This window comes from Fragaria vesca, linkage group LG2 (assembly GCF_000184155.1).
Source record: "Fragaria vesca subsp. vesca linkage group LG2, FraVesHawaii_1.0, whole genome shotgun sequence".
Lineage (NCBI taxonomy): Eukaryota > Viridiplantae > Streptophyta > Magnoliopsida > Rosales > Rosaceae > Fragaria > Fragaria vesca.
The window spans coordinates 27,182,897-27,206,151 of NC_020492.1; the positions used below are offsets into that span (position 1 = coordinate 27,182,897).

The following is a 23,255-nucleotide window of genomic DNA, read 5'->3' on the forward strand; positions in this document are numbered from 1 at the left end:
GAGAGAGAGAGAGAGCAAGTGGAGTCGTGGAGCAGAGCTGCAGAGACTGAGAGAGTCGATGTAGTGTACACTGTTCTCATCCCAAAAGAGATCGATGACTCTATTTTTTTTTCCTTTCCTTTATGCCCTTATGGTGTTCTAACATGTAGTCAATTTTTTCTCCTTAAAAAAAAGAGGTGGGCTGCAGCAAACCCTAGCCCACCTCTAGTTCCGTGCTTGAATGCTCTCTCTCTTTGGGTGTATTTCGTTTTGGTCTGAGAATGATGGTGGTCAGCCAAAGGCAGGATCAAATAAATTCGACTCCCTAAAATATATCACATTCCTTCATAATATTATCAACATTAAAAGTATGGCTGATTTATCAACATTTTGTGGTTGAAGTTTCAAGCATCAAATTCTACAAATAATTGTTGAAGTTTTAAGGTTTTTTTATACGATACTAAGGCCTCGTTTGGTTCACAGATTATAGAGGTTGAGAAGGGAAAGTTGTTTTTTCCTTTGTTTGGTACACCTAAGGAAGGGAAAGATTTTCCTGCAATATGGGAAATTAGATCCCATATACCATGGGACTTAATCTCCCTCATATTTTTTAAACATTAATTGCATATTAATTGCATCTTTCAAATATTATTTTAATGCATGTTATTACCAAATTATCCCTAAATTTTTTGAATATTGAATATTTTATATTTTAATACTAAGGATATAATTGGTAAATTAATGTTACTTGTTTTCCTATCCATGCATAAACCAAACATTGGAAATGAAAGTAAAATACATTTCTTAGTTACTTTCCCGACGTTCTCAAACACCTCATAGGGAAATTAGTGGGAAATTTACTTTTCTATATACATAGGAAAGACCAATGAACCAATTTCCTTTCCATCAACCAAACGAGGCCTAAGTACGACGTTGATGCTAGGTTGCACATCATCTCATTTATTAAAGCCTTTAAAGGGATTGTACATATATATCATCATCTTATGAGTCACGTCAAAATATTATGCTTTGGTGACACCTAAGGCTGACTCATCGATTTTGTAAAATCAACCTCATCCAACGGCAATTGCTGTCTAGGTGGGCCTTTAGACCCTCGAACGTGTGTGGCCGGCTACCAGACGAGAAACTCTATATGGTTGGGAAAAATTTCTTGAGAGATAAAATTAAAGACTTTTATGGTGGATTCCCATAGACGTATCTAACGCTATAGTCGGGCTACCGAGCTTTCTTGTTGCTCATCCAAAACAATGATGACACAGTTTTGTCGAGGTGATGCTTCAATAACGGCATTGGTCGGGTCATCGGATGATATTGTTTGTGATGGCAGAAGTTATGGTGGAGAGAGTCGAGATAACACAAAGTGTTGTGACATGGAGTGCGGCAACACATGAAATGGAGACGTGGTCATGCGGTGCTTGAGTTGTGGCTTCTTTTGATTACAAGGTACGTGGGATGAAGATGGCTCTGGGTCAATGTATTTAATTATGGTTAACCATCTTTTAGGGTTGCCCTCTTAAGCCTCATTTAAATTTTTGTCTGTTTTAATTTTGTCAATTCATAATATTTTGTTTTCATAGTGCATAGACTCATTTTTGAATAAGTGAGCAATGGTTGTATAATGAGCGCAGTAGTACGTAACATCTTGCCCATAAAAGTTGTAAGGGGAGGTTGTATCCGTGTTATTCCTAATAAAATTTGGCATTGATAAAATTGACCACAAATAGACAAATCACATTGATTTTACAAAAGTTTGGGGCCACGGCCACCTCCGGCCCTAATTACATATTCCCACTACATGAAATATAACATACTCACATATATGATATTTTTAGATATATCATCATTTTACCCAATTTGAAAATACTTGTCATTATAACATGAGTTTGTAATTACAAAAAAAAAAGGCAACTTGTCTCCCAACCACATACTACATATGCTTTTAGTGGGGTTTGTTTAGAATGAGCGTAATATGAATGTCAAATACTGAGAAACTTAAGAAATAATTACAACAATGATTTTGGAAAAGGGAATGAAATTTGCACACCTTAAGGGCATCTCCAACAATCCTTTCTATACTCATACATGTACCTATATTTTGAGTCACCCAAACTCATTACTATTCAAACCCATATTTCATCTCCAACCATTATATCAAAACCCATACTCATACCCAAATTTTAATCATTTTATATAATTTGGGTATGAGTATGGGTTTTGGTCATTAACAAATAAACCCATTTCATATATAATGTTTAGGGTTAAATGATTTAACAAATAAACCCATTTCCAATTGAATTTATCTGGACCTTTAATTTTGAAGGAAATCAAATCTGGGCCGCAAATTTTTGGACCGTTGGAGGACCACAGCCGAGCTCACGTGGGACGGCCCGCACCAGCCCAGCTCCCTTCATCGCGTGGTGGCGCATGCTGCTGCTTCCGTCAGTTTTTTTGTCCTGTTCTGCTTCTGCTCTCCTCTGCGGCTGTCTGTTTCTTCACGTGCAGCTACTGGCTGCTGCTGGCTCGTGGGTCCCGCGTTACTGGATATGGGTTTCCTCCTTCACAGTCGACCCATTTTGGGTCGGGGAACTGGGAGGAACCCATTTTGGGTATAGATTGGGTATAGGTTTTGATTGTTGGAGATGGGTTTTTTTGAGTTTTGGGTTTAGGTATGGGTATGGGTACCCCTTGTTGGAGATGCCCTAACAATTATAATCTACACATTGTGACCCACTTTTTGTCATGGAATTGTCAAAATTGTTGTTGTCTTGGACAATTTGAAGAGAAAAAAAAAAAGAACAATTTTGACATTTTCATACTAAAAAGTGGATTAGGGTGTGTGGTTTGTAATTGATAGTGTGTAAATTTCACTCTCCATTTAGAAATTGCTTACAAAAATTGATAAGTTTGTGAATATCTGATTTCAAAGTTTCCCTTCAACTTAACCTACATATGAGCCTTGATAACCGATAGCTCATCCTATATTTATTTTGAGTTGATAAATATGTGTTTGATATGAATAAAAAATATACACTAGAGGATCATATTATGTCATATGTGCAAGAGAAATTTTAAATACACACCCCTAATATCTTAATACACACCCCTTACTTAATACACCACCTATCAAGTTTTTCATTTCAGTATTATACTTAATACACATCCCAAACTACCTAAAATGTCCTTAATTTATGAAATATTTCATTATTTAATATAATTAATATATATTTACTATTTGGTATCTCTTTTTATATATTATTTCGTCTAATTTTTGTTAGAAATTTTTGGTTATCATCGTTCAATTTATAATCAAATGATTATTGTTATATCCCAACTCCAAATCACCAATACAAATTTTTAAAATTCACAAGTTAGTAGAACTGTAGAAGTACAGTAGCTATTAAACATAGATATCTAGTTATTCGATAAAACATGTCATGATAAAGATGCAATACTTGACAATATGATCTGCAAGATCAAACTAAAGCTGATACATATATATATAAAAAGATAAAAAATAAAAAATAAAAAAAGGACAACCCAAATGAATTGTGGAGAAGAGTTGGGGTTAGAGGAGAATAAGTGTTTTCGACGATTTTAGGGTAGAAGATGTTGAAAAGAATACTTCTAGCGCGATTTTTTTTTATTTTTAATAATAGATGTTTGTTTTGGTCATTTAACTTACTTACAAAATCTCAATAGAAACATAAAATAATAGAGGTGTGTATTAAGAGATTAGGGGTGCGTATTTAAAATTTCTCGCAAGATCTTTTGGAAGCCACATTCCTAAGTAAAATTGATTAAGAACCTTACATTAGTTTGTTCCAATTATGAATTAAACCTATGAGTCTTGAGAACTGGTATGTTGTCCTATTTTGTGTTGACGAATGTGTTTGAATTGAACGGAAGATATTCTCAAGAGCATTATCGTTGAGTGAAAAAAAAGAAATTATCGCCGTTATCGCCGAAATATCGCGATAATATCGATATTTAAGACCTTGATTTTAGGACTTATCTGCTGAACGGGTATTTAGGGTTGGTTGTAAAATCTTATCGAATGAATGAAATGGTATTTCCTTAAAAAAAAATATCATAACAAAGTTCTCACGAAGTTGTAATATTTACCTGATAAAAAAAAAATGCTTGCAAGCATGCAGTTAAGGAGATAGATAGAGTACCTAAATTATGAGACGACATTGTAAGAGTTTAATGTAAATTAAATTTACACATCATGTAGATCAATCACAAAGTAAGCAAGAAGTGAACCAACACAAATATCGATAGATAAAGTAATATATGTCTCCAACATATTATTACGGAACCACGAACCAATGATGGACTATAGCAAGAATGAATTTCAAATTTTGGACGTGGATAGATAACTTACTATACTTTGGGGCACCGATCGAATGCGTGTGTTAAGTAAGTTGACGGTATATTATTGCATTGGTATCAGATTTTTGGGTCAAAATTTGGTTTCAATGCTTTACTTCAACTTAATCTATGAGTCTTGATAACTAGTAGCTCATCCTATATTTATCTGGAGTTGCAAATGTGTGTTTGATTTAAAAGAAAAATATGTGGTAAAGTTGGTAAGCAACATGGCTAACTCCAAAGGAGTGTACATCCATTTTGATCAGCAGTCACTTCTTCTCTTTGTTGGTAAGCATGAACGGAGTTGTAAAAGAAGTCGGATCATATATCAAATTCTAGTATTTGTGCAAATTTAGAGTTTGAAAAAAAAAAGAGGGTTTAAGAAAATTCATCTTTGCTAGCATTTATGATTGGAAACACATCGATCAGCGTCTCGCAAGGTGTTCTTGGCATCATCATCTTTGCGCAAGAATTCTGTTAAATCATCTATTTTTTAGATTGCTTATGAGGTATAAATGTCGGGGTACTAAAAGTTTGAAACTTAGAATTATTTCCAAAAAAAATTGTTGGATGACAATTGACTTTGATTCACAAAAAAGGTGACCATATATAAATGGATGCGTGTGAGACAAAACTGGTTTGCTAATGACGTATAAACACAGGATTCAGTTGCACAAAAAGTCATTTGGAAGGATATGAAACACAAGTTGTCATTCCTGATGTAGTAATCATTGCAAAAGACATCATAAATTGTCTTTGGGAGTTGTGATTACAATTGCAACACCAGGAATAGCAAGTGTATAGGCCAAGAATACTCAATTCAACACTTATGGTGGAAACCGTGTGTGTTCTGCCAGCAGGCATGCAGAGCTTAAATTTATGTTCTTACTAATGAGAGACGTCAACACACACAACACAGAGAGAAAGAGAAGAGAGATCGAGTGAAAGAGAGAGAAAGAGAGAGAAAGAAGAGGAGGAAGAAGAAGAAGAAGAAGTAGTCATGATGAGACTTGGAAGGAAAAGCAAGAAGAACCAAAACCAGGAGAAGCCTTCAGTGATAATGGTGAAATGTCAAGCTTGTAACATTGTGGCGACAGCTGATGACATTAATGCACATATTAAGTTTGGGTGCGAGAAATCAATGAAAGAAGCATCCCGCGTGGCAGTGCAGTGATCAAGACAACTTATGATGGGCAAAAAAAGTCTTCGTGTGTGGTGTCTGTGAAACGATTCCCAAAAAGGTCATTCTGCACTCAGCAAGATCTCACCCAGCACAAGACTGACAAATATGGACTTGAGTGACCGTCTGATCTTATTGTAACTTTGTTCTGAGTATGTGATCGATTATTAAGAACTTTCCACTCTCCTTTAATTTGTAATAACTTTGTTATGACTTATGACAATGTGTGTTTAGATATACAAGTTAAACTCTAGCAACATGTTCTGTTCTTGATATACTACTCTTTCCAAAAGAAATAATATCAACTGATAAAGCCTCTGCCTCTGATACCTTGAAAGGAAACTATGAATTATTGAAACTATGCAGAAAAGTAAAGAAAATACAGTGAATGACGATAAGACTGCATTGTGTATTTCTGATATCAACGAGAACAGTACATCATAACCCATATATAGGGTAATAGAAAATAGCAAAAGACTTCTACCCTTGCAATATAAGAGCTACAATGTTAACACATTGTACCGAAGCTTGTTCTCACTATCTTTCTCGTTTAAGAGATCTTCAATAAAAATATGGAATCATAGGATATGTGAGAGATCGAGGCTTAATGGTTGAGGTAGAGTTTGTGACTGATAAATTGGAGAAGACACCTGCCAAGGTAGAAACATGACTATTGATTTTTACCCATCAAATCAATATAATAATTTTCTTTGTCCAAATTGGGTTTTAGAGAGAGAAAGAGTGTCACACCGGTCCCGGCGTCAGTGGGTTTTAGACACCGGACGCCGTTTCCGAGGCGTGAACGAGTGTTACAAAGCAGAAAGTAAACAAAATACTATCTTCTAGGCTCGTCAAACCTTTTTCCCTGCTCGGTACAACCTAAGTACTTCTCTGCAAAAAATATCAGAGATTGGTGGGTGAGCATAACCACGCACTCAGTGAGTAGACCAATGTAATATGCCCACAAAGCATGTCATTTTACACACGCTATAAAATACGTATATCGTATACACATCGCATCAAAAAATTCATTACATCGCACAATCCACTATATCATTTTCTGCACCAGGCGACACTACAGTTGTGTCGCCTAATAAATATCGTAAGTGTCGCCTTCTAGCATGTCGTTGATGAGGTTCTCCGACGACACAAATGTTGTGTCGCCTATAAGAACCTCAAGCGACAGAAGACTTTTTTCATTTTGTGTCGCTTGAATTGAGATAAGGCGACACGGTATATATGTCGCCTAATAGTTTAAACAACGACATGCTAGAAGGCGACGTATCTTTTTTTTGTCGTGAGACGACACAGCTCTTTGTGTCGCATTATAACTGCGAGTGAGAGAGAAATACGCCTTACAACAACATATAGGTGTAGGTTAATTTGTTTAAAGATAACATTTAAACATCATGTGAAAATGTTACAGGCGACATATAACTGGTGAAGTAGAATTTAAACTTTTCCACACCACATTTATGTATCGCTGGATGAACCCACACGACATACTATTGATGTTGTTTCTGGTCTAGACGTAGTACGACGACACATATGCATTGGGTGAATGATCTTCAAGCAACGTATATTTTTTCTTTTTTCATTTGGTCTCTTTAAGACAATAGGTATCTATTGTCTGATATACTTTAAAATTTCACTACGTGATATCTTTTAGGCTTTCGACATTTTCAGGCGACATTTGTCTATCATATGAATAAGCTTGAGCTACAAATAAGTGATGCCTTCTTTTGATTTTAACTCTCCATTTACGTTGCCGGTTGTTTTTTATGGCCTCACATTTCTGGTATTTTAACTTAGTATAGACAATAGATATTGTTATGTTTGTGTTGCCGGTTGTTGCTTTATGGCCACACATTTCTGGTATCTTAACTTAGTAAAGATAATAGATATTGTTATGTTTGTATTTGTAGCTGAAATCACACATATTGGTAGTCATGGCTTGTTTGAAACTACACAATTGCTATATTGAAACATCCTGATAATTTAGGTTTAAAAACACCATCCATAAATAAAACAAGCATCCATAACTAATTAAAATAAGCATTCAACATCCAAATTGATAACATAGACTTTCAATCCACCATATATAAACCGTACACAAACCTAGCTAGACCATAAGAGATTAACAAAAAACACCATCATTATGTTCAACTACCTCATATGCAGTCCAGCATGGTAACACATCAGTAATTGTCAAGTGTTTCTACTAATTAGTTCCTTAACACTAGCACATAATATGTAGACAAAAGCAACTATGTGCAACCAACGAAGCCAAAGTTTCTTAACAATCACATAGACTGGAGTTGTTTATATATATTACCATCTAAATAGTCTGATGCCTTGTCTATGTGAGTCATCAGACAGCTCAAAAACCCTTCATGCGTAATTAAATGAAGTTCATGTCAGAAATATACCAGCAATAGGGATTCTTTAGTATACATCATAGGAAATTATAAATTTGAATCTTAATCACAAACATAAACACAACAACTAAAAAACTCATATCTTTATTCTTAACTAAAATAAGAGCCAAGTAACTTACTTGGTTTTCCTTCTACGTACAGTTAATTTAACTCCAACGAGAGAACAATCTTCATCTCTCGTACTTATCATAACTCTAGAGTCCTCAATATTTGCAATAACAAGATCCTGACCCTTCAGACCAAAAAACACATGATGCCAACATCTAGTTAATTGTATGATGCACAACTGTAATAAAAATAATCTGAACTTGAACTAAAGATATCAACCTCTTGAAATAATAGTACTGTATTTAAAAAATAAAAAAAAGACAAGAGAACTGTGCCTAAGCAGCCAATATTAGGACTAGGCCAAAAAGATCCAAAATGCAACTTAGGCTGCCAGATTAAAATAAGACTTACTTAACTTAGTAAGGGCCAGGAATGATAACAGAAATTCTATGACACTCTTAACAGAAGTTCTATGACACTCTCGAATAGACACGATACTCACATATCATACACCATTAGCATATGTACATGACTCGCAGCATTCAATCTATATTAAGTAATCTCACATTTTAAAAGTCAAAACTACTATGCTACATATTAGAGTAATCTCACATTTCCAAAGCAAAAACATATTAGAAAAGCAATAACATGATTTGCATTATTTCATTCACTGATGAACAACACAAAATGCTCTTATTAACATGATTACGAAACACATGAAGTCATCTGATTACAGTAAAATCACCTGAACCTTAGTCTTTGAGCTCTTTGCTTATCATATGATCCTGACATTTACAGTCTAGAAGTTCCAAGAACACTCACCTGACGTTTTCAATAAGTACTCATATCAGTGTTATTTGACTTGTAAATACATGAATTAGTAAAGTAGGTGGCAATATAAGCCACAATTTGGGTTCATATGATGCACAGGAAAAAATATATAGAAATGCTTTTTAATATATAGTTGGCTTCACCTTGGAAAAGCAAAACTGTGTCATCATGATCCAAAAATTGAAGTTCAAGAGCATGTTAGTTGACAAAAACTGTGTCTCATAACACCGGTTACCATATTTTTATTAGATAACCGGATCATGCAATATCATATATGCATAAACATTTTATAAAACAAATATCATTAATCAACTCGATCATCATATACCTTGTATACACTAGAGCTGATCAACTATTGGTCTCATCATAAACCATAATCTATAAAAGTAGGAGGTCACACATGCTTCTTTACTCTAAAACTGTAAATCACAATTTAATTGTGAAACTCCGTAGAAATTTATCGGGTTTTCGTCGGGTTACAAGGGTTAGTAACCATACCTAGTAATTTCTAAAGTTAACGTTCATGTTCATATTTGATTTTTTCTTGAGAGGAGACCGTTGACCCGGTCAAAGTGCTCAGTCAAGAGTCAACCGAGCCCAGACTTCACCCAAATTCTCCGGCCGTTTTCTCTGACACCATCAAGCCAGCACTGGCCACCAATCACCACCGTCCGTCCACCGATCACTACCGTCCGACCAGCTCCGGCGATGCCGAATTGAGGTGGAGAATATCGGGTCGAAGCACTCGGGTCTGGTTTCCAACCGTGAAGATGGAGTAGCGTTGGTGGGGATGGGTCGGGTCTGTGTCGAGAGTGGCTAAGCACGATGCTGCTGCGTTTGGGTGGCCAGAGCAGCATGGAAGCTTTGCTTGGCCGGAGGTGGTTGGCTAGGTAGGTTCACAGACACTGCCGTGTAGGACTGTCGGGGCAGATGGGCGCCTGTCTACGTTTAAGGACACTTGAGGTCCGATCTAGAGAGAGAGAGAGAGAGGTTTCCCTTTTTTTAAAACCACAAAAAAAAAAAAAATTTTTGAAATAGTTGGTTAAAAAAATCTGTTAAGAAAAAATCCGTTAGAGAGAGTTAACAGACATCCGTTATGTGGGTCCTGTTTTTTAAGTGATTGTCCTTTGTGGATCAATAAGATAATGACACATTCCAAGTTATTAATACCCCAAGACACCTAAGTCTTTTCCAATTTCCAATAAGTAATGTTGTAACTTAAAATTTTTATAACTTATCTTGTGTTAAAGACGATTTATATTCGCTAGGGTTAAAAACGATTTATATTCCCCTCAATAATTTCACTTGACTAAAAAATAAAAAAGATTCACTGTAAGAAAGAAAATAGAAAAAGAAAAAATCAGACAAGACAGAACCTCTCGGTTCGTATTTCAAAATCTTCAGTCGGCACAGTCCCGACCCTCCTTCTCCCTCCCTCCCTGTTTGCTTCGTTCTCTCCCTCTTTTCCCAATCTCCTCCACACTGCAGCTTCCACAATCAATCCCCCACACAACCAATCTTCTACCAGATTCGACCGTTACAAAGTCGTTACTCCTCGCGCTCTCTTCTAGGGTTTGGCTTGCTTACGCTTCGTTTTGAGCTACGGTTTTGGAATTAAGCAGCAGAGATGATTGCGGAGAAGCCCAGTTGGATTAAGCACGAAGGACTGCAGATATTCTCCATTGATGTTCAGCCCGGTGGGCTCCGGCTCGCCACTGGCGGCGGCGATCACAAGGTCTGCCTCTTCTCTTGTTCTCTATTTGATTTTGTTTGTCGAAATGTGGAAGCAGTCTAGGTTTTCTTTTTGCTTTGAATATATGGAATGTGGCGAAAAATTAGTTTTCTTCTGAGTATTTGGTTTAGTTTGTTTGAATTTTGAATTATGAGTCTGACTTGTTGCTGGAGAAAATCGATGGCGAATTAGGTTTGGAATTTTGTCTTGTGTTGTGGTTTTGCTTGAGAAGTTGAAGGACATGATTTATTAGAAGTTGTGTAATCAGATTTCAGTGATGAAATCCAAATTTGAGTTGAATTGAATGACAGAGTGGATTTGAAATTCTGCAAGAAAAATTGTGTTCAGGTTAAATTCAGTGAGTTTTCTGCAAGTTGATGTCCAAAACCACTTGAGTTATGATTGCTAGCATTCTGAAGAAACAGTTTAAAGGAAGTACTTGAGTATAATTTCTATTTTTATTTTGTAATGCATTAGTCAGAATTCAGAATGCAGCCTAACTTGGCAATCCTTGAACTAAGGATAAGATGTCGTTGATGATGGATATATTGGTAGCCGTTTGACCCAAATACTTCAACATCACACTTCCAGAACTCTGCCAATCTTGAAGTTTTACCTGTTCTGGTTTGTTTGCTGTCAGAGCTGAAACTGTATAATAAAGTTTGAATAGCTTTTATAAGTCCCAGAACATCTTTGTTTTGGACATATCAAGAAGAAGATGGTCTTGTAAGCAAATTATAGCATTGTTATTGCTTGAATGTGATCCCACCACTTGGATGCTTGTTTTGGAGGGGATTCGGTGTCAATTCATGATTAAACTTGGCGTTTGAACAGCTACATAATGTTGTTGTTGACGTGGGAATATCTTGCATAACACACTTAAATTATAGTTAACTTTATGGTGTCAACCATACTAACGTATGGAAGTTGTTTCTTCCTTACTTTTCCGATTGCAGGTGCGAATATGGAACATGAAATCTCTTGGCCGGGATATGGAAATTGAGGACTCAACTCAGAGGCTACTTGCAACCCTCCGTGATCACTTTGGTTCTGTTAACTGTGTTAGGTGGGCAAAACACAGTCGTTATGTTGCAACAGGATCTGATGATCAAGTGATTTTAATTCATGAGAGGAAGCCTGGTTCTGGAACTACTGAGTTTGGCAGTGGAGAACCCCCTGATGTTGAGAATTGGAAAGTTATAATGACTTTGAGAGGGCATACTGCAGATGTGGTAATGCCATTGCTTCTACTGTTTGATTAGTTACTTTGTTTCTGATTATAGCCTCATCTTGCTTATGGTACTTATTTCTAGGTGCACTTAACATGACCTTTGGAGTTACGTATTTATTATTATATTTCTTCTCTACAACTGCCCCTTTGGAAAGAAATGAATTTATACCTATTTGTGTTTTATTTAAATTCCGCAAGTAGAAGTTATGAATTTGTAGAGTCCATAGCGGGTTTGCCTAACTGGGGTGTTCCCTTTCCATGCTTAAAAAGTAGGTGGATCTTAATTGGTCTCCAGATGACTCGATGTTGGCCAGTGGAAGTTTAGATAATACCATTCATATCTGGAATATGAGCAGTGGTATTTGCACTGCTGTTCTTAGGGGTCACTCTAGCCTGGTTAAAGGAGTTACTTGGGATCCCATTGGCTCCTTCATAGCAAGTCAATCAGATGATAAGACTGTAATTATTTGGAAGACAAGCGACTGGAGTCTTGCTCACAGGACTGATGGCCACTGGGCAAAATCAGTATGTCAATTTTGTTTACGAAGTATATATTTCACTGCAATTGCTAAGACCAACTTCTGATCAATTTTTGTTCTTTCAGCTTGGATCTACCTTTTTCAGGCGTCTTGGATGGTCACCTTGTGGTCACTTCATTACTACTACTCATGGATTCCAGAAACCAAGGCATTCAGCACCTGTTCTTGAGAGAGGCGAATGGTCTGCCACATTTGACTTCCTAGGACATAATGCTCCTATAATCGTTGTGAAATTTAACCATTCAATGTTTATGAGGAAGTTTACCAATGCTCAGGAAGGCAAAACTGCTTCTGCGGGGTGGACTAATGGGGCTTCGAAGACAGGGGGGAAAGAACCACAACCTTATAATGTTATTGCCATTGGGAGCCAGGACCGGACAATAACTGTATGGACGACTGCAAGCCCACGTCCTCTATTTGTAGCGAAGCATTTCTTTACCCAAAGTGTTGTGGATTTGTCCTGGTATGATTGTCATTACAAGAAACAAATTTAATGTAACAATGTTTTGTTTTCTTTAATTATAACTTTTTTTTTTCTTTCGAAAACAGGAGCCCTGATGGTTATTCGCTCTTTGCATGTTCTTTGGATGGTTCGGTGGCTACTTTCCATTTTGAGGTTAAAGAACTTGGTCACCGGTTAAGTGATGGAGAACTAGATGAGTTGAAGAGAAATCGGTATGGTGATGTTAGAGGTCGGCAAGCAAACTTAGCTGAAAGCCCAGCACAGTTATTGCTTGAAGCAGCTTCTGCTAAGCAAGCGGCAGGCAAAAAGGTCTCTCTGGATGTTCAACAAAATCATACACTTGAAAAAACTTCTGCTCATGTGGGGGTTGCAACAAAAGCTTCTGAGAGCCATCTTGATGATATGAAGAAGAGTGGAGGTGCTGCAGCTGATAGTTTAAATAAAGTTTCGATGGCTACCCGAATTTCCGGTCCTGTGAAGCAAAGAGAATATAGACGCCCTGATGGTAGAAAAAGGATTACACCAGAAGCAGTTGGAGTGCCTTCTCAGCAGGAAAATATCTCTTTGGGGACTCGGTCCCAAGCACTTGAATTTCATCCAATGTCTTCTGATCAAAGGAAGGATGATAATGGTTTAGTTGTTGCTGATAGTGGCATTAGGGAAACTTCTTTCAGAGGAACACTTGGTCGAATCACTGATACGAAGGAGAGATATGGGGCCACTGCAAGAGCTATGATTACCGAAAGTCTGGTTATTGAGAAGGTTGCTGCTTCTTCAAGCAGAGATGAAAGCATGAATGTGGAACAAACGGGAAATGTGAAGGCGTGTAACTCACTAGGCTCTACTAGTTCTATTCTTTCAATTAGAGTGTTTGATAAGAAAGAGTGGGAAGATACTGTGCCAATTTGTTTGGAAGCTCGACCTTGGGAACAAGCTGCAAATGATGTGTTTGGCATGGGAAATACATTTATCACAAAAGAAACAGAAATTACTTGCACAAGGGGGTTGCAAACTCTTTGGTCTGATAGGATATCTGGGAAAGTCACTGTTTTAGCTGGAAATGCGAACTTTTGGGCTGTTGGTTGTGAAGATGGATGCATACAGGTAACTTTATGATCTCCTTATACTTGTCTACATGTTTTATAAAATAATGTTTTTTTCTTTATCATTTTTCATTTTTATGAACCAGCTATTCACATATTTTCATAACAAGGACAATGTTGCGTGATCATTTTAAGTTCTGCTCTTACTGGTTGCACTTCACATCATGTATTAGACATTTAAATGTTAGAGATACATTCCACAAGTCCCATCTAAGTTGAAGCCTGAATATTTCGTTGGTGAACTTATTATTAAAAACTAATGCAGATCAGATGCGGCCTTATGAATCTGCCGAGAATGGATGAACCTTAGAAAGTCTCTAGTCATTTAGATTTCCTGGAGTCTTCAAGTAACGTTTTCATGTGTCTTCTAGATGTTTAATTGGGATGCATTTCTTTGTACTGGATCATATTTTGGTTTTCCCGAGGCCTTTTTTGGTCAGTGATTAATGTTTAGACTATTTGTAATTTCTAGAGTCATTACTAGCACGTTGGCCTGTTTCTAGTAGCTCTGTATAAGATGATCCTATATTCCTGAAAATTAGTGAACAAAATTGCCTATGATTTTTTCTTTGTTTTAAACAGTTTCTCTCAACTTAAATTGAGAGAATTCTTGGTGTGTTTCCAGATTTCCTTTTATTCTCTTCATTTCCTTGCATTCCAAATCTTCTAACCACAGTACCCCTTCCCCCACAGATTATAACTCGTATATTCACCTACTAAGACCTTAAAAACACAGTAACCCTATGTTGTCCTACATCGCAAAGTTGTTGATGCCACTTTTTAGGTTTTACTTTAAAAAATTTGGAAATATAATCATAACATCACAACCATACAATAAAGCACTAGGATTTATACTGGTGACCTGAGTCTTATGTGAATTCAGGTTACATCAACTTTTGGTGATTTGTATGTCCTCAGTAACAACACTGGGGTTTAGGTAGCAACCATGAATAAGAGGGACCTATTGAAGGTGGGAGAGGCCTCCTTAAATAGAGTAGTGGATGGCTCCTTCTCTCTCATCTCTAATATTGGATGGTATCCGTTACAAATAGTGTGGCCTAAGGCACACGACATGAGTACTAGTATGAGATCTCACCTTGCACATCCTTATAAATCTACTTCTGTGAATTGTCTATAAAGCGTCCTTGAAGCCCACGGCATTACTCCTTTACAACAGTTGTTTTTACAGATTATAGCTGCAGAAGATGCTAATACAGCTAGCAGGTTTAGAGCTTAGCATTTTCTTTTCTTTTTTAAAATTGCTCTTTCCATGTCCAGTGTTTACATCCGTGGAGAGGGTTATATGGTACCTCAACCGGTTAAAGCTTTACTTATCATGCATTAATCTTTTATTGATATATGAGTGTAAGGTATATCTAAACCATGCCATAGCTGAAGACATTGAAATACAATATGTGATCTATTTCTGCTGCTATGGCAGACAGAAGCACATTACTATTAAGGTTGCACCAAGTCATGGGATAAATCTGACATATCAAATTTTCTGGTTCCCTTGAATAGGTTTACACAAAGTGTGGGAGACGTGCTATGCCAACTATGATGGTAGGATCTGCTGCAATATTTATTGATTGTGATGAGTGCTGGAAGTTGTTTTTGGTCACAAGAAAAGGATCTTTGTATCTGTGGGATCTATTCACGCGAAACTGTCTCCTTAACGACTCCTTGGCATCTCTAGTTACTCCAAACCAGAACACATCTGCAAAAGATGCAGGTCCTAGTCTTTGGATATATGCAGATATTTGTTTGCTTTCTAAGGCTCATAGCCATTTCTTTTCAGAAATTGTTTAACGTCTCAAACATCCTGAACACTGGTTGCTTTTATTTATTTATCCTCATTATCCATGCTCTACAGGCACAATCAAAGTCATTTCAGCCAAACTATCAAGATCTGGATCACCTATTGTTGTTCTTGCCACTCGCCATGCATTCCTCTTCGACATGGGCCTTATGTGTTGGCTTAGGGTTGCAGATGACTGCTTTCCAGGGTCAAATTTTGCAAGCTCCTGGAATTTAGCTTCAACTCAGAGTGGTGAGCTGGCTGCATTGCAGGTTGATGTTAGGAAATATTTGGCCAGAAAGCCAGTTTGGAGCAGGTTTGTTACTTGAGAATTTGGATTCTAGAGATCATAATGATATGTTTGACCTTGATAATGTGGTGTAGTCTTGCTCTTGAAATTTATCAGGTTGTGTTGTCTTGTAGGGTGACTGATGATGGAGTACAGACACGTGCCCATTTGGAAGCTCAGTTGGCTTCTTCACTGGCTTTGAAGTCCCCTACCGAATACCGCCAATGTCTGCTATCATACATACGGTTCCTTGCAAGGTATTTATAATCCTCCTTGTAGCAAGACCTGTTGTTTCTTACTGATTATTGGACTCCTGCTGCTCCTTTTTGCCCCCTCTTTCTGTTGTTCAATTCATAGGTGTTGATTAATTGTGTGTACTTATTTATTGATTGTATATATACATGTTCATTGTTGGTGCTTCTCTTCAACTTTCTCTGGTATGGTCTACTGCATCTGTTCTGGTGACATCAAATGTTACCCTGTACCTATCACTTTAACAAAAGAAAACAGCCTGTGCTTTAGTTCACAATGTTAAACTTGAAAAGTATAAAAATATGTTAAAGACTTCCAAGAAATTTGTTCGATTCCCTTCCCTCCAATCTTATCTCTTTCCCCTCTTGTTGATAAAAGTTATGTAGGATTTGGCTTTACTCTGCAAGTGTTTTCTCAAGAGTTAGATGTTTTCATACAAGTTTGTAAAACCCTACTAACACTTGTTGACTTCTATAGCGCTTTGTCTAGTATTTTTGGCATGTGTAATAGATTTGTTTCTGCATTATCTACAAGTTGAACTTCTAGTACATAGATAATAACTCTATTGAATTCTATAGTCTGGTTTATTTGGCATGTATACATTTTCATCACTAAGGTGTTCTCTCTGCATGATCTTCTGGTTCAACTTTTAGTATACATAGTAACTCTATGGTTTATGGATTTCAGAGAAGCAGATGAGTCCCGCTTACGAGAAGTCTGTGAGAGTTTTCTTGGACCTCCGACCGGGATGATAGAAAATACAACTTTACATTCGCAGAACTTGGCATGGGATCCTTGTGTGCTTGTAAGTCCTACAGACGCTTGTGGATTTGAGGATAACACCTTTTCGATTAATTTACTCAAATGTTTTCTTAAGAAACTGTTTTGATCTGTGCCTCTGTGGTCCCAATTCATACTTTTGTGTGGAATCCTTTTAAAATACAGTATTTTTTTATTTTTATTATTTTTTTTACTTTTACTCGTACCAGTTCTTAGGTGACTTGGCAGTGGTCAAGCAGTAGGTCTGATTAATATGTTAATCTAATAACATGACTTACAATTACTGTTTGGTTGGGGGTACATGATACCATTGAAGTGTTGGACTGGGTATCAATTTTTCCCTTTAAAATTTGTGATACCCACTTGTAAAACTAGTTTTTGGCACGTTAGGCTCTAAAAGTTTTCTATGTGTAACTTATTCTTAGCCTTTTGTGTGTCTTCTTGTGCAGGGAATGAAGAAGCACAAACTCTTACAAGAAGACATCCTTCCAGCAATGGCTTCAAATAGGAAAGTCCAACGATTGCTAAATGAGTTCATGGATCTCATTTCTGAATATGAAAATGTTGAAACAAATATAGAGAGAAGATCTCACAATTCACCAACAGAAAATGCACCAGCAGCTGAATTAATGGACTCTTCACCAACGGTGACAAATCAAGTGATCTCGGTACCTGCAGTAACAGATCAAATGAAGTCTGTTCACGCTTTAACTGGCCTAGTGGACTCCTCCCAGGTAGCAGTAAATCTAGTAAATTCTGCTCCACTAGCAAAGGAGAAAATTGTTTCAGATCAACCAACCACCAGTGTACAATCAAGTTAGTCTTTCCCCACAAGATGCAGGTTCTTGATTTTTGTGTCTTATACATTCAAAGAAAATGTCAGATATAGGGCTTGCTAACATTAGTTTAACAGCAGTTCTTTTGAAGAATGACATGAGTATATCTTTCATCCGTTTGACCAATGACAGATTTGAGTTATGCTCAGATGCTGCAATTGGTTATGTGACATAGAATGGCAGCTTAAAAATATGCCGTTCAGATTATGAGTCTCTTTGCACCTGTAGTCTGTGTAAAGATTGTTGGATGTTCTTTTTTGTACAGCATAATCTTTCCTATAAGATAGCTAGCTACAGTTCAGATTTCAAACCGATCCCTGTACAATGTTTAAGTTGTGGCGTTTTCTTCTACAATCCAATGTTCAGAATCAGCAACAATTGGCTACATTAAGGGCATTATTAAAGGTTGTACTTTTGCAGTGAAATTTCATGTCTTTTATCATTGTAATGTAACATCTTTTAATAAACTGCCTCCCTTTCATCAAATTAAATTTTATGTCATTTCGGACATGGTTTGCTCAGATTTGTAAATATTAGTACGAGCATATACAATTATATTTCTTTACTTGATTGTACTGAAGAAACTCTAGCTATTGTCATTTCAAACTGTATGAGATCATTAGGTGAATGTGATCGAGACAAGGCTCATTCCTGATGAAGGTTGCAAGTTAGTTGAGGCCTGCAGGAATGAGTATATCCGTAGAAGATCTTGGGCAAGTGTTTCTTGGTCAGTTCTAGCACCTAATTCCTGAGGCGGGGGAGGTGTTCAACCTACCGCCTGTTACTGGTTGGAGGCCTCCCCAGGGTTTAGCGAAGTATCTCGAGTGAAAGGTGCTATCTATCATTTCGGCATAGACGGAACTCTCATCATTTCTGCAGACGGAACTGGATTCTTCATTTCTTCTCGCAACAATATACAGGCGGAGATAAATTCCGCCGAAGCACCAGAAAGTACACCACAACATCGACACTGCTGTTTTTGCATCATTAGAAGCACCGTCAGTGTTGTTGGAGTGTCTCCTAAGAATCAATCAGTGAAGAGGTGTCATGACCATGTAAAAGTCATTGCCATTAGTTGTGTTGGGACAGAAATGGCACGATCGAGCTAGATTTCTTGGACGTCATTATGTAATTTCTTTTACAACTAAAGTCTTGTACTACAAGTATTTACCTGCGAAAACAAATATGCATTATTGCATTTGGTAAGCCTAGCTAGCTTCCCCAACAAGCATACGATATTTTCCTTTTCTCAATGTGGAAGATGAAGCAAATGGTGGAAATGGATGGCATTGGTCTTTGTTGGTGACCATACATCCTGCTAATGATTGATTATGATTTACTTGCTCATTAATTGTACTAAAACTGCTCAACTGCTGAAATCTAATTGTGATCCCGACTTGTCGAATCTACCAACTGCCTACGCAAGATCAGCCATTTCTTTTCAAAATGCTTTACGTGCATGCATAACCATCGTTTATACAAGTAAACTCTTGATTGGATCCTACGTATAACTATTTCGATTCGACAAATATTAAAGTGTACCTGGAGATATCTCGTACATAATCAGTCTAACCTTTTACGAATAGAAAAATAAATAAAAAGTTGTATATTAAACTGCGGTCCATGCCTGATAGATGATTTGATAATAACTTATAACGTTAGCTATAAGGTTTTTATGAGATATGAACAAGCCAAATCTTCTCCAAACTTCGATTATCAAAACCGATTCACATATAGAGGGAAAAGCATGGAGGGGAGGGAGGGTATAGTTAGAAACTCTCAGGATTAAACTAGATTAACATTTTTTCTTCTTCTTAAATTTCAATTTTATCGTTTATTCAATGGTTAAAAGGCACAGTTAATCATATAACGTTCTCATACAAGGTTCGTTAAGTAGATGTTACAAGCACCATGATATGTACATTCATTGTGATAGGCTCATAAAAGAGCATGAAGACAAAAAAAAAAAAAAATCTCATTACCTAATTCTCTGAAACACTGAAATAGCTGCCTAATAACCAATTGGTACCGGTGTACACCTGGTGAAATAAGAATCAATTTAATGCTCAGGTTAAGTAACATGAGTTTTGAGTTTTACTCTTGCCCTGGGCATTAGGGCTAGCCATCATACTATCAATAGCTGCAACATTGTAAGTAGTATGCATACGATCTCCTTTTTTTCTTTTCGGCTCGTGAAACCCTAGCTTATTCTTACCTCCATAAGGTATGCCAACCTTCTTCTTCAAAGTAATAATCATAATTCAACCAACAACAAAGAAAAAGAATGCATAATAAGAAGCTTACCTTCAAAGATGGCCTTTGAACTTAAGGGTACAACCCTACATGTACCACATATCTTGAAATGACTTGAGATTTCCTCAACCACAACCTTCTCACCAATAGAATTAGACTACAACAAATTAGGAGTTCTCTCCAAATCAAACACCAACTCGTTCTGAAGTGCCGCAGAACTTGGCGCAAAGGGAGAATTCCAGAGAAGTTGTCGAGACCTTAGTAGCTGCATTGACTGCTCGATCAAGCTGTTGCACCACCAGTGTTCGAGGAAGTGGCGGCCGGAGATGAGGGAGTATTGATTGTAAAACTTGGACTCGACTTGGCTGATAAAGCAAAGCTCGATCTCAGCATTGCAGCACAAAATCTCGATGTCCGAGCAGGTTGAAAAGGTTGGGCCCCCACAAACATCACCCCTGCGAGCATGATTAATCCACACATAACACACCTTCTCATCAAATGCAGATAATTGATCAACCTCAACTGTCCAAAAAGATCTGTCTCTCCAACAGAACTGGTCTTGAGATATCATGAGAGAACATAGAACAAAATATTTTAACTCCTTTCTTAAATTCTGAACGATCATAATTGAGGTAAACCTCAAGAGGTTCCCGATCAATTTCAAGTTGTTAGATTCCTCACAGACTGGAAGAATCTCCGTAACCACAATCATGAATTCGCACGTGAGGCATATGAGTGTCAATTAGTAGTGTGATGCCATCATACATGCACCTCTAGACACATAGTGCACGATCAAAGCACCACGCACAACCTTGAAGGACCTTCAAACTATCACGCTCAGATTCAAAAGAGATGAGAGACAATTTATCAGCTCTGTTTTGAATCCGAATATCTTTATGCACCTACAGAGTGCGAGAGAAGTGGGATCGACTTGAAAATCCCCAAATCAATCATTCGACGCATGAGAGGCTTGCCAGGAACAATTGGGAGGAGTGACACACATGTCATCCGATCCACAATTTTTTCCCAGTTGTGAAGCACCACCACCCTCTGCCAAAAGAAGAGAAGTAGCGAAGCTTGTAGTAATTGTACCAATGGACTACATCAAGCCTGAGAGCAAGAGGAAATTTGGTGTAGACATGAGGGTTAAGGTTAGGATTTGAGAGGGTTTATTAATTACTATTAGGGGTACTATGTCAATAGATACAACAGACAACACCTATCAAGTGACACAAGAGAATTTGGTGTGGTTCGGGCTTTTTAGGTGACACAGTTTTCTTTTGGGTTGGGGGGGAATACACACTCAAACAGCGTACACTCGTTTAAGAAGGAAAAAAAATGTCTATATTCAGACTACATATATGTTAGTAAAGAATATTGTGATTTATAGTCTCAATTTGGAGTGATATCTGTTAATTGATATTGAACTTTCTCTCTCAATTAGTTGACTAAAAAATGAAATAACATTCTCCCAACTTTTGCAGGGATTTTCAAATTTGACTAGGTGTCCCTCCCTCTCAAACATGTCTTTTTAACTTTAGCATGTGCTGTCTGATAGAAAATTTTAATTGTTTCTAAAATCTGTGGAGGAAACCCTCTCAAAAACTGACTTGCATGTCTTCCCTCACTAAATATATTAATTTGACTTATGTCAATTTGACTTATGTTAATAAGAAAATATTTATGCATTATCTTATAGTGAATTTTAGTTGTTTCTAAATGTTTTGGAGGGAACCCTCTCACAAATTGACATGTCTTTCCTCAATATTTGGCTTGTATCAAGTTTTACTTATATTAATGAGACGACATTTATGTGTTGTACGTTGAAGTGTAATTTGACTAAAAAAATTGATGAAATGAGCTTTAAAAATCTTTTGTCATTGAATTGGGTTTTAAAAACCTTGTTTTTGATGAAATGGTTTTTCCTTTTAATTTTTTTACTTTTTTATTTAAGGTATATCGGTTTTCAATTTACGAAGCCTTTACCCGTTGTGATCTTGTATTCTTTAACGTCTCATCCGTGTGCATCGGGAGCATCTCCGAGGACATTGGATTAAGGTGACATTGATGTCTATTTTCTTGACATGACAACATATATATATGGGTTTAGTTTCAAATTTTTTTTAATGAGTGTATTTTCTTTCAAGGTTGTGATTCTGAGACCTAGCTTGCAGCTATGGAGGCACTATGAGTTTGTATTATTCATAATTATAGAGAAATTTTTAAATGCTATTGGAGAACCACGATCTTGTATTCTTTAACGTCTCATCCGTGTGCATCGGGAGCATCTCCGAGGACATTGGATTAAGGTGACATTGATGTCTATTTTCTTGACATGACAACATATATATATGGGTTTAGTTTCAAAATTTTTTTAATGAGTGTAATTTCTTTCAAGGTTGTGATTCTGAGACCTAGCTTGCAGCTATGGAGGCACTATGAGTTTGTATTATTCATAATTATAGAGAAATTTTTAAATGCTATTGGAGAACCACGTGGTAGTATGATGTGGTCCTACGTACATTCTTATCAAATTTAAACATGTGAATTTTTTATAACTAAAATATAAACTAATATTTTTTATTTTTTGTGAAATGACATTCATGGGTATTTGGGGGTAAACTGAAATTAGTCCTTTTTATTATATATTATTAAATAAGAGATTAGATAATATTAGTTCTTCGAAGGTAGACGATTTGGGGAACAAGTCCCGGCCTTAAACCCAAAGGTGAAGGGTCTACCCCACTCTGAGAACCCACCGCCCTTCCCCTCATTTAAATATTTTATTAAAGTAGAAAAAAAGGATACATATAGAGTCCAAGTACAAACCAAAACATGAAAGAAAAGATGGAGATAAAACAACACCATCTGTGAAACAAAAAAAAAGACACCAGAGTCCCAAAACTATATATTATGCACGGGAGTAAGGGAACTCTTGTTCATCCATTCGTAAGTATGAAGAGATCTCAGGTGGAGGAGAGGCATGCCAAATCAGAGAAGAAGAAGTCAACCCAAATTGGTTAACCTATCTGCGACTGAGTTGCCTTCACAAAGGACATGAGTGCAGTGAAATATCATTAACCGAATGTGAGATAAATAGTTTAACCAAGC

At 36.9% G+C, this 23,255-nt stretch overlaps 1 protein-coding gene across 1 annotated transcript; it reads left to right on the forward strand.

Moving 5' to 3' along the window:
* The first annotated feature begins 10,495 nt into the window (after window positions 1-10,495).
* On the forward strand, window positions 10,496-18,302 carry LOC101314247 (protein HIRA-like). The gene is made up of 10 exons (XM_004291571.1): window positions 10,496-10,603; window positions 11,557-11,832; window positions 12,105-12,356; window positions 12,436-12,833; window positions 12,920-13,937; window positions 15,458-15,668; window positions 15,810-16,050; window positions 16,158-16,280; window positions 16,963-17,080; window positions 17,505-18,302. The coding sequence occupies exons 1-10, from the start codon at window positions 10,496-10,498 to the stop codon at window positions 17,874-17,876; spliced, it is 3,117 nt and encodes a 1,038-aa protein (XP_004291619.1). The 3' UTR covers window positions 17,877-18,302.
* Window positions 18,303-23,255: the final 4,953 nt, after the last annotated feature.

Excerpts from the sequence above, each read along its gene's own strand:
- LOC101314247 (XM_004291571.1), top strand. The coding sequence starts at position 10,496 with ATGATTGCGGAGAAGCCCAGTTGGATTAAGCACGAAGGACTGCAGATA. Across the intron at positions 15,669-15,809 it reads CACATCTGCAAAAGATGCAG|GCACAATCAAAGTCATTTCA; the intron begins GTCCTAGTCTTT and ends CATGCTCTACAG. Across the intron at positions 17,081-17,504 it reads CATGGGATCCTTGTGTGCTT|GGAATGAAGAAGCACAAACT; the intron begins GTAAGTCCTACA and ends CTTCTTGTGCAG.